The 12,419-nt window shown below is 37.3% G+C and overlaps 1 protein-coding gene across 3 annotated transcripts in view; it reads right to left on the bottom strand.

Moving 5' to 3' along the window:
* PIGF (phosphatidylinositol glycan anchor biosynthesis class F) overlaps positions 1-12,419 on the bottom strand; it is a 22,344-nt gene extending 9,925 nt beyond the window's left edge. For 2 of the 3 annotated variants that reach the window (XR_011337033.1, XM_069852621.1), the window contains exons 1-5: positions 12,405-12,419; positions 11,432-11,682; positions 9,777-9,868; positions 8,736-8,852; positions 3,406-3,514 (exon numbers count right to left, since the gene is read on the bottom strand). Coding sequence is in view for 2 of the 3 variants with exons in the window: in XM_069852621.1 (XP_069708722.1) it covers positions 3,406-3,514; positions 8,736-8,852; positions 9,777-9,868; positions 11,432-11,659 (546 nt within the window). In the remaining variant the exon portion in view is untranslated. Of the gene's footprint in view, positions 1-2,823; positions 3,162-3,405; positions 3,515-8,735; positions 8,853-9,776; positions 9,869-11,431; positions 11,683-12,404 lie in introns of those variants that run through there. The other variant, XM_069852622.1, reaches the window with a different exon arrangement.

The following is a 12,419-nucleotide window of genomic DNA, read 5'->3' as shown; positions in this document are numbered from 1 at the left end:
AAATAAAAAAAAATGTTTACAACCAGAAGTCTAAAGTCTAAAGGAAAACAATCATTAATGAAACCAGTCCTTATCTGAAAAGCTGGTCTTGAGGCCAAAGCCTAAGCTATTCTGTTTGAGTCCATTTTTTGGATCCGAGAAGGGCAAACCCAAATTTGTAAACCTCAAGCTCTCATACTAGCCTCAAAGCAGAGAAACAGCTGATGTCAAAAGTATGACACCTTAATGCATTATTCATGCAGATGCCTAGAAATAATTTGTTTTTAACAGGCCTGTGACTACTTCTAAGCCTACATTACGATCTATGTAACATTTTTCAGACCATGCTTGGAACTTAAATCTGGAGGTGTTAACACAAGCATTCCAGCTGGATTAGGTTCTATACCTAACACTAACAGTTCATATCCTTTGGGGGATTTTTTTAAACTGTTACTTTAATTTTTTTTTAAAATAAAAATACTCATCCTGCCTCTGAATGTTTTACAGGTATTTTTATGTTCCACAAGTCAGTGGTTAGATCAGTTACTCAGGAGATAAGCAGTCAGCACTATTTTATTTCTGATTTTCTTCAGAAAGGTATTTCTTTCTGATTTTCTTCCCAAACTAAGAAGATCTTCAACAACACCATAATCCTTTATGAAGGCCATTCTTGTTTCCCCTGCCTTAGGCTGAAGACATTACAGAAAGCACCTCTCCTCTTTCATTGCTACAGTGAAAGAATCTACTACAAATCTCTAATCACCTGATATCAGGTAGCATAAGGAATACTCTTGCAAAACTGTGTTTCACTGCTTGTGCCCAGTGAACTTCTGAAGAAGAACAGAAATGTCTCTTGGCTCTGAATATTTCTGAGACAGTGATGAAGAGATACTATGTGTGACCTGATACCTATGTTGTTGAATTTATACTACTCAGTGGGGATAGAAAGACAAAATATTCACGTTAACTGTTGCATGAAGTTCAGTGTTTCCAGAGAACCTGATTCATATCTATCTCCACTTGGCTGATCTGGGAAGTAGCGTTTCCAGGGCAGCTACTGAAAATGCCTGGCCAGGATAGTTTGTTTTTAACTTTTCCCCTTCTGTGCCTTTGTGAGCAATACTTAAGAGATAACCTTCACAAAGACATTAAATTATCAATAGGTGATTGAAAACTTCTGAGAGTTGTGAACAGGATCTCCAGCAAGCTACTTTAAAGTGGTTCATTTCTGCCTTGAAGATTTGCTACCATTTTGGTGCTTCACTGTGTTGTTTTGCTGAGATAATTTGACTTATAAAACTATATTACATTTTAACAAGAACTTCTTTAATTTCCTCTTGTGCAGCAGATCATAAAAATTTAGCACTTAAAACTGCAGTTTTCAGAGACTGTTGAAGTGGCAGCCTGCAGGACTGTTAAGCAAACTTCTCTATGGTTTCTCTTGAATTGCTCACATCATGATTAAAGTAATGATCAAAGCAGTTCAGACCCAAACCAGAAAGCAAGACTTCTACTCCACTAGTTTAGATCTTACAAGGTAAAAGGTGGAGAAGTGGGGATGGGGAAATATGCGAGAACTTAAGGGAAAGAGCAAAGCAGCAAATGCTCTTGATCTAGGCACAGGAAAATTGCTTTGATACAGGAATCAATAGCCAGAAACTCTACCCTTCCAATTTTGGTATCGGGAATATGTCAGAAATGAGGGTGGAGATGCTGGAAGATAAGGAAGATGCAGACATACGGTTTCTGCTGCTGCCTGAATTCTCTGGAGAGCATTCACGGCCAGGAACAGCTATTAACAAGTTATGGTATCTGAGGCTTCTGCAGATGCTTTGCTGTTTTGAGGAGTCAGATAATATCTTTAGATGTCTAAGTACAGACCGTACAGCCTAACTTTCATCAGTCATGTTTGGCGTTTATTGACTCGGAAGAGTTTTCGAACAGAAAAGGCTGCCAGACCATTACCAAACTTGTGTCTCTTACTATGGGAAGATGGGGGAATGGACAAATAAAAGTAAAGAATTAGCTGTAATTAAAGTATCTGTCTTAATATGTTAGTGTCTTTGTTTTGTTAATCAGAGCCTACTGACTTAATTATTAAATTTTCCTTATATCACTGGTGCCTAAAGTGAATTTTCTGTACACAGCACAATATCAAAGTCTGGGAACAAAATAAAACCTGCCAGATGTGACATGCCATTTAAAACCCTAGCTGGACAAGAAAAAAAGTGCTTGCCTCCCATTGGAACGGGAAAGTGAATAAAACTTCACAAGAAGATAAAAGCTTGCATATTTGAATGAATCCCTTGATTTTTGAGTTACATTATATCCATAAACAACTAGTGCAAACACATACCTATGTCAGACTGGTGATGAAACATCTTCCAAGAGTAAAACCAAGTGTTTTTAGGGAAGAAAACCTGATTTTTCTAACTAAAGTATTAACCTAGTCCTCTCATTGCACTGGTGTAAAGAGAGACTGATGACGTAAAAGCAGGCTGTTAGCTACTTACGGAAGACCAATTTCCATTGTAGCTGTAAGCTACAATGATCTCTTACAGTATCACAGAGAAAAGTGTATTGCCTGTTATACTGATATCTGAAACAAATCTTTGAAACCACCTATTTAGGAACAGTCCTAGCAAATAACTCCTCAGCTGAGAGTGTATGAGTGTGGCAACCTGAGGAATGAAAACATCCTCTGACTACATGTAGGAAAAAGTGTTACTAGTGTCATCATTTCATGGCAATTGCAGACTTCAGTTATGTTTAATGGAATAATTTCTCCATGCCAATAAAAATATTAAGAAAATAGCACAGACACCTGAATTTATAAAGACAGAATATGCAACGCCAGTGTCACATTTTTTATTGTGCAAGTAAAAAGCTAATGATTGCCTCCCTTTGAGATCAGAAGGTAAGTTTTTAGTACTGTGCTTTGTTCACACTATTTCCACAAATCAATCCAAATCCATTTAAATATGCATTCTGTTAAGTGCTTTTATGGAAGATAGAGGGCAACTAAAACACTAGGAAAGCATCTTTCCTTCCCTGCTCATAAACATTAAAAGCTACCAGACCAAAGGCAGACAAACTTGGAGCCATCTTCCTTTCACATTTCTCCTCCCGATTGTCTTGCTTCTTCTTATCAAAATAGTTACAGCTCTATTTCATGATAAAATCTGCATACAAGAGACACTCATAAATTTATAACAAAGAACCTATTAAAAAAGCAGGTAAAAATTTTGCATTTCACATCCTTACACTGTAAGCACAGATGCTTCCATTGACATATTAGTTTGGCATAACCCTCTACGAACGGCTCATGAGAGGGTGCAGTATACCCATACCGTTTCAGAGCAATTTTGTGTAGCATGCATACCCAGAAAAGTAATATTTTTATACAATAAAGGTGTATACACTAACCTGCCAAGGCCGATCCCAGTCAAGAGGAATAGGAAATGCTCCAAACCAAGCTCCAAGTATACTGCACATGGTGGTAATCTGTAGACTGCTTTCCCAGATGGACATCGCTCTGTAAAAACAGTGTGTTAGAAGATTTCAACAGCAACAGAGGCTACCATGTCAGAATGATGGATCTGATTTGATAAATAGCAAGCAGTTTTCTCCCAAAAGATACTAACTATACGTAAAATGTAAGCAGCATATTTTAGTTATAACCACAATCTTTCTCTACTATATATTCAGGAACTTATTTTCCCCATTGAGACATTTATTGCAAAAGCTAATTTATTTACCTGGAAATACTCCTACTGAACTTGAAACACTGTTTGACTGAGCAAGTGAAAATAGTGTGCACATTGCAGGGAGAAGCAGACTTGAAAGGGTAGCATCAGATTGTACAGGAAAGCACAGTCACGAATCACTCTGTGGTGTAGATGTGTTGTTAGTATTTGATGACTACAACAAACTGAAATTTAAACTAGAAGTCCACCATGAGAAATTTGCTTTGGAATATTCAATCAACTGAAAAGAAACACTGCAAATCAGTGTTACTCGCATGTTGCACCCCTTCAGCAACACTGCGTACAAGTTCATGAATGATCGCTGCAGGATCAGTTTACTGCATGCTAAGGAATTCTTGCATTGTCAATCATAGCACATATCATATCGTAAGAGATGTTAATTACTCCAGTTATCAGTTTATAGCTTTCTACCCTACTGACTTCAAAAGTTTTGGAAAAGTTAGGTTTCTGTTTAATAGAAAAGCACTTCGTGTCCACCATCAATCGATCTACCACATTCAAGTCATGAACATTTGAGTATTTGGTACCATTTAAGAAATAAGAACAGCTGAAGTTCAGAACACAGTAGAGCACAGTTCTGAGACAGCAGAACCAGGTTAAAATCCCTGCTCCAAATCAGTAAGGTAAGAGATCAGAATCTTAAGTTTGCTACATCTCAGATTACGAACACAAACCTAACTTTAGCAAACAGAAGGAAAAACGTGCATTTTTATGGCTACAACCTAGATAGATAATAAACTCTGAACACGTGCTGTTCAGGATGAATGACATGAAAGCTTTAACCCTACACCTTGTTTTGGAGAGTCTAAACTTTCCAACTTTACTTCTGAGAATATCTAACTCACAGCTGCACTTGCTATTGACTAAACAGTTCACAAGTGAAATGCAAACATTTTTCACTGTTTGCAAAATAAAGGTAATTCAGATTATAATATTTAGGGTGCAACTTGAGAACTGGTTCTTGTACAATAACCTCATCCCTTTAATTTATAACACTGCATTTCAATTCACAATCCCACCAGCTTGACCTTTTTTTTTAAAGGGAAAGGCCCCGATTTAAAAACAACTTTTTAAGAGTCAACATATAGAGAACTCTTGTAGATTATTTTTCAGAAGATGGATAACTGAGCAGCGAGCTGTTAGGCAGCACGGGGAAGAGAGCATTCACTGCAGTCTTAATGCAATGAAGGAGAAAGGAGAATATACCAAGGACTGACTGAAGCGCAGTTATATCCCACAAGACCTCTTACCTGCTAAATCTACACATATACTCCTGCATCATATGGAGATAGACTGAGTCCAAAAGCACAGCAACAAAATTAGCAAAGCACAGTGCCCAAGTGAAGAACAGCCATTGCCAGTTTAGCAACCGTTTGAGCTAATTCAACCACTCCACAGCACGGACATTGGCTACTTAAATACAACCTGACTTGTCCTCCAACATTATCCCGAAGGAACAATGCTTTGATTTTCTTCATAGAATGTCACTCATCAGGGTTTTCTTTGCTGGCATTCTTTATTCCATTAACCCATTACATAAACCCATCATTTGCATGAAGCTAACTGCTGCAGCAACATTTATAAACTTTTGAGTTTTATACGTTTCTTTAACTATGAATAAACTAGAACTAAGATGGCTCTGCAGGCAAAGCTAGCAATATTTAGGATAATAAATGATGACTAGTGGCACAAAGGTATTTTAAAGCCTTTAAATAATACAATACAATACATTAAGTACTGTTTTAAATAATGTTTGAATTAAGAGGTTAGCTAACATAAAAGAATTAACTAAGATTGCTCCTGGATAGCGATGATCTGGAATCCTGAGCCGCGGCAGGACTGAAATACTAAGCAGTGCTTAGCATTTGGTAATGCCTACCTTTAAGAAAACATTACCAAGTCCATAAAAGTATGCAGTTTACAAACAAGTGAAAAAATAGGTGAACTGACAACTGGAAGGAGCCCTAAAGTTATGGGTCTATACTATACTAGTCTTTTGCAAGCTTAAAAAAAAAAAAAAATCTAATTCCTACCGAAGTGACATCTTATAATTGCTATTACATCAGAAATTTCAACAAAATTACTCAGAGAAGTGATTTGAAATAAACAACCTCCAAAAGGAGGAATAAAAATCAGCAGTTGAAAGCCAATTTCTTAAAGGCTTTTATGCAGGAGGATATTTCAGCCAACATTACTGAAGCCATTTAAAGAAAAGTCACCTGTTCTCATTACTGCTGATAACCATTTCTGTAGCTTTTATTTCCCTCTATCTGCTTACAACAGCACATGATAGCATAGGATCACTGTCATTACACTGGTCACAACAGTAGATGTCAGAATATGAAGTCCAGAGATAGCAGACATGGTCCCACACCTTCTCAAATGCAGAATTAATGAAAAGAGCCCTATTTAAAGCCTACTTAGAACTGAAGTTTCTATGATGTAGCAAAACTTACTTTTTTCACACATTCCATGTGTACATAGACTAGATATATGCAAGTAAGAACAAATTGTTCGCATTTCTTAAAATCTTTTAAAAAACAAAATCTATTTCATCCACCAAATCGACACTTTCAATTCAAAAGTGAATTCAGTTTGAAAACATGGAGCACGCGCAATTTTCTGTCTAAGCTACAACTGTGTTTCAAGAAATTTTCTCATGCACGCAAAGAAAAAAAGCTGAACACCATCTCCCTCTTCACTCCTCCAACAGCCCAAACTTTATACTAGGAATAATAAACCTGTGGTGTCATAGATTACATGTTATCATCAGACAGCACATATAATCCACCTCCTACAGGCACAGGTACTTAACAACTGATCTTGTAGTAACATTATTAGAAGTGATTTTACTAGTAGTGACTTCCCTTGAAAATGCTGCAAGTAGAAATGGAGAAAGCTAAGCATCTTCACAGAAAAAATAAGCACTTTGCATTATTGTCTGCAAAATATTTAGGTCAGACTGACGGCTGTACCACAGCTATCACAATGCACTAGACTACACGCGAATTACTTGGAAGTAACTTCATGAATAGCCCTATGGCAAGATATTACACACATCAGTATTTTCACACTAGAACACCTAAAACAAAGCAGAAAGCTATCCAGAGTAATAGATAGCTAATTAATATCTGTTATTTATTTACACTTGACATATTGAGATAAACTTTCTTCTTCTTTTATGTCTTTTTCCACCTTTCTGCAAAGACAATAGCACAAAAATAAGAGTAACAAAAAAACCCACAAACAACAACCAAACAAAAAGCCAGTGGTTACTTAAGTATAAATTGTATTCAGGTACTTTTAAGATACATTCTTTTACCATGCTAAGCTATATGCTTAATGAGACTTTCCAGCTTGCTGTTCCAGTGCAATTCATGTTGCTAAACTCTTTCTTTCAAGGCAAACAGCTGTGTTGATCTCACCTAACCATCCTTTTCCTCCTTCAACCAGTCCTGCCTCATTCCACATGGTTAAGTCAGAGAGAACATTTAACACATCATGTCTACACTCAGCTCAAGCCTAAGCGCAAAATGTTCCAACTCATTCATGAGGTCAAATAAAAAAACCACAGGATTATTTTTAAAAAAGCAGTTTGCTACAATATTTCTTTGCAGTCTATTTTCATGCAAAGATTTGTCTAAATAGACATCATAATTAAACAGACATTTTATTCACATAACATGACCTGGCTCACTACTATGAAGTACGTAGAAAGTTGTCACAGAAAAAATGTCAAAACAAGAAAACTATTTCCTATGCAGTAATTGTGCTGAAAAAACATTAAGATGTAGATTGGGAAAAACAGACATTGACAGGCATTCAAAATCTAACCTGGTACAAAGACAGACTGTCGTCAAGCATCTGTTACATCAATTCAACTATTATTTCCAGTTGCAAAGCCTCCAAACATGACTAAGTGAATCAGCAATTATTTGTTTTGGCTAAACAACTCCATGCTTTTATTAAAGTCTATTCAAGCCTTCCACTGAAAATAAAAAGGCAAGCATAACTGACTTGAATAAGGATTCAAGATATTTTTCAGTAAGCTGAGAACTGAGCCCAAAAGTCAATACCTGGAACTACTACAAAAAGTCTACTTTTGTCCCCCTCTACAGAAGTTTGAATGAAAAACCACAGCTCAACAGCACTACAGAACTTGTCACTTTCAAGACGAGACCTCACCCTTATAAACCGTTAAAAGGAAATGATTGCTAACATCTTATTATTAAATCTCAAGCATATGTGGGGCTTCTTTGTGCTTCAGCATCCCAGCCTTTCAACAGTCCTGTTATTGACTGAGTGAAAAAAAGGCAGAAGAGAGAGGATATGTCAGAAAAATGCACTATCCTTGATGCGTGCTGATGTCATGGCTGTCACCAAGGTGAAAATCAGTTTAAATGGGTCATTTTAGCTTAAACTTCCTCTTGAAAATAAAATAAAAATCAGTGCTTGAAAACTCTCAACACTGAAAACAGCTTTCTTTGAAACTTGAAAATGAGCATGGGTAAAAATTACTTAAGACCACAGTAAATTACATATCATTTTCACCATTATGTGCAAGTTAAAAATACTATTAAAATAGTGTTTGTTTTGGCTGGTTATTCCTACTTTAAATGCTGTATTTACAAAGGTACTATTGGGTTATGTGCAAGGATCTCCCTATACAGCTCAGCCTCAGGTCTCTACTTTATCTGACAACCATCATACTGGACTGCACAATCGTTTTACACCATCCAAATGTGTGTTTAAAACTAATTCCTTTAAACACATATGAAGTGTGATTTAGTGTCTGGGCATCAAAAATAAAAAGAAAGTTTTCCAAATAAATGTTTTCAAAATAGAGAATAACATTTTTGTTCAGAAAAGCATACACCCAGAAATCAGGAAGTTTTACTTTCCTTACAGAAAGTTCCACAATATATTGTTTACATCAATTCTGTATATTTCTACTCCAGATAAAACCAGAAACTTCAGATTATAACTTACCCATTTTTACTAAAGACCCGGATCCATGCTTGTAAATTTGGTCCCAGCATACATAAGCATTGTAAAGTAGTAAAGGTAGACAAGAGAACTGCAAACAAAAATGTCTCAATCACTGACCTACAAAGAAGGAATATTACAGTTAAGCAAGGTGGTTACTAATTTTCTAAGAGTTTCAAGATTCAGGGGTAAAAAAAAAACCCTCTAATTCAACTTGTGAAAGCATGCATGCTTTCTTAAGTCTCATGTACTAGAAGAAAGTATTATTCCTCTTAACTTGTAGAACAGGAATGAAAGATAGAAAGAATTCTGGTATCTGTGTTATCTCAATGAAGACTGAAATTCAGTAATTATTTTAAATGCCTGATGCCTGCAACATTTTAAAGAAAATACGAGAGTACCTCATAAAGAACACCACATCTGAATTGAAGTAAGCTTGGATATTTAATTCATTATGCCATTTATTTTTCTAGTTTGATGTTGTGGAAACAACCATGAATACCAAACCACATGATGCAATTGTTAGTAACTTAGAATGTCTCTCAGAAATCAGGCTGCTTCGTCCCTCTGGTTTTTGGTTTTGTTTTGTTTTTTTTTATTTTCCCTCTTTTAGTCATTCCTAAAACACTAATACCAAGAGGACAAAAGATATGCAAGAGGCACATCTTAAATTTTACAAGGAAAACAACTAAATGAAACTTGGAAAAATGTTAGCGCTTTTATGTTTAACATATTTAAAGCAAAAGGAGCTGTTCACAACTACCTTGAACAACGCATCTACAAATACACACAACTTTTAAGAGTCAATTTCTAAAAAAAAGCTGAACTAAACTAAACCCCCAAAGAAAACACACCCCTGTCCCCACACCCCTCCAAAAAAAACCCAAACCAAGACCAAACCCAAAACAGCTAACCTTCCTTCCCCAGCCAGGAGCTTATCCCTTAACTTCCAATGTACCACAAAATACACAACACTTATACCAATATCTGCAAGGAGAACTGCCCCTTAAAATGTTTAGAGAAAGACAGGGTCTTCTGACTTACTCTATGAGAGGTGCTCCATAAAGAACAATAATCACATGAAATAGTACGCAAGACATGAAAAAGTATATACAGCATTTTAGAAATCTGGATATCTAAAAAAAGAGCAATAAAATATCAGAATAACATTTCAAAATAAAAGAGAACATAAGTTACACACATCGTCTATATCTTATCAATAGTATCATACTCTACCTGTCTTCAACTACAACACAGTATGATAACAACACAGTATACTTCAATCCAGTTTTTCCTATGTATAAAACTTTAAATAATTAAAAATTATCAATACTGTTTTTTCATGCACCCTAATATAATAAGGCAAGCATACAAACATATAACTAGAAATGACAAGATAAAACAGACATAATTTTATTGGGTATTTTTACATTTCTATTTTACATCTCAGCGTTATGTTAAAAGCAAGACAATGTGCAATACGAAAATAATAATATTCAGAATCAACTGTAACACTTAAAATTTCATTCAATGAAAACCAATGCATTTTGAATTTGGCATCTTAAATTCTAAATACTTTTGAGAAATGTCCATGACTTTCTAGAAATCTGCAAAATATGTATAATTTGTCATGAATTTAAACAACAGTTTCTTGGTGCTCACTATATTGTATAGAGGCACAGCCAGTCGATGAATAGTTCTGGCTAGATCTATTCTGATCAAGTCACGAACAGAAAACCACAGTTCCATTTGAGTGCTCTTTTTTGATCCTTATTTCTTATGCTAGACTGGGATGAAGTCCCACCTAGAACACGTAGCCTGCTTCATTTTTAAGTCATAGATGGTTAAAATACTCATTTCCCGTAACAATTTTGCATTCCCCACAGCCAGTGGAAGCTTCCCATATGAAAATACTCTTTCTCTGATGTTTCATTACGTGTTTCAGAGTCGCCACATCAGAGAACTAAATCTTGTCTGACTCAGCAAGCTGGGAGTGCCAGACTATCCACCTGACTTCAAAATGCTAGTGTATTTCTCTGCTCCTGAAACATTGGTGTGCAGCTCCAGATTTGCTTTGTTCAAACCTATTTCACTGGAATTCTCACCTTTAATGCTTACATTACAAACTGTAACATCAAAAATTTCTCCCTTATTTAGATTCTTCTGTATGCCATACAAACAAATGTAGTCATTTTAATAGCCTTCCACACCATTTTTTGAAATGAACTACCTTTGCTTAAATTGCAATGAGCTAGTCTCTTTCATGTCTCTGATTCTAGAAAGTATTTCTCTTCCTTTAAAGTTATCTGAAACTTACGACCACACATGAGAAAAGCATTTTAAAGCTGAAGGTCAGGCCTGGACTATGAAGTGAATTCTGTGTCCATTCAATTTTGCAGATTTTTGCCACCATGCCAATTGTTATATCAACGGCCAGGACTAGAAACAACAATACATTGACAACAAAAAGGAAAGGCACAGAATCACCCACCTAAACAGGTTATTTGCAGGTAAAAAAAGTTTGAGATCACAAAAATATTGGTGAACTTACTTCAGAAGGTGCTACACTCAGCTCATTCACAGAAAACAAGAATTCACAAAAAAAATTTGTCTTCTTCCTTTCTCATTTGAGTATTTCAGTAACAGAATTTGCTTCCCCTCCAATTTGTCTGGTAGCAGCTTAAGAATAGAAATCTTACCTTGTGAGCAAATGAACTTTTCTTACGAGATAAATTTGGCTTAAGGATTAAGTGCAAGACTATACTAAGGGCACTAACAGAAACAGAACAAATACGCAGCCATGTGAGGTGTGTTCCCACAACTGTGAATCCGTCCCAGAAGAAAGCTGGAACAACCGCTGTCAGAATAACTAAAAAAACACAGAGGAGGTTGGCAGCAAAGAGCTTCCTTATTTCTGCTTCTCTCATTGTGCTCCCTGTTAACCGGCCACCTGCAAGAGAGGAAGCCATGCTTTGTTACTGAAACACAGCCAGAGTGCTACAGGGTAAGATTTTTTTTTCCTTAGTCGCGACAGGCAAGCCAGAGCTCTGAGCTCGGCACTGGGGTAACAGTCATAGAATAGTAGAAGCATAAGGTTGGAAAAGACCTTTAAGATCATCGAGTCCGATTGCACCAGTCCACTACTAAACCACATCCCCAAGAAATTCATCTCCTTGTCTTTTCAACACCTCCGGGGGACTGTGCCTCCACCACCTCCCCGGGCAGCGCCAGGGCCCGATAACCCTTTCCGTGACGAAGTTTTTCCTAATGTCACAGAATCACCGGGTTGGAAAAAGACCTCTTGGACCATCGAGTCCAACCGTTCTTATCTGCCCCTAAACCACGTCCCTGAGCAAACCACCCCGGCGCAGCTCAAGGCCGTTCCCTTCCATCCTACCGCCTGTCACTTGCGAGAGACAATGTCATTCGTCTAGAAAAACAACCCCAACACAACAAACAAACAGAGCAGCGCTGCTCCGTGGGGACCCCTCAGGGTGGCGGGGGGTGGCAGGAGGGACGACGACGTCGCCCTGAGCTCCGCCTCAGCCCCTCCCGTGACCAGGATGCCTTTCCCTTCCCCCCCGACCCTGCTCCGGCCTCTCCCCGCGGGCTCCGATCGGCAGCGCCGGCCACACGCCGAGAAAGACGGGAAGGAGCGAGAGCGCCTCTTACCGCGGCGGCCTCGCC

Source organism: Phaenicophaeus curvirostris, chromosome 2 (genome assembly GCF_032191515.1).
Source record: "Phaenicophaeus curvirostris isolate KB17595 chromosome 2, BPBGC_Pcur_1.0, whole genome shotgun sequence".
In the NCBI taxonomy this organism is placed as follows: domain Eukaryota; kingdom Metazoa; phylum Chordata; class Aves; order Cuculiformes; family Cuculidae; genus Phaenicophaeus; species Phaenicophaeus curvirostris.
Note: the sequence above shows the minus strand (reverse complement) of the source record. Positions and strands in the feature narration are given on the sequence as shown.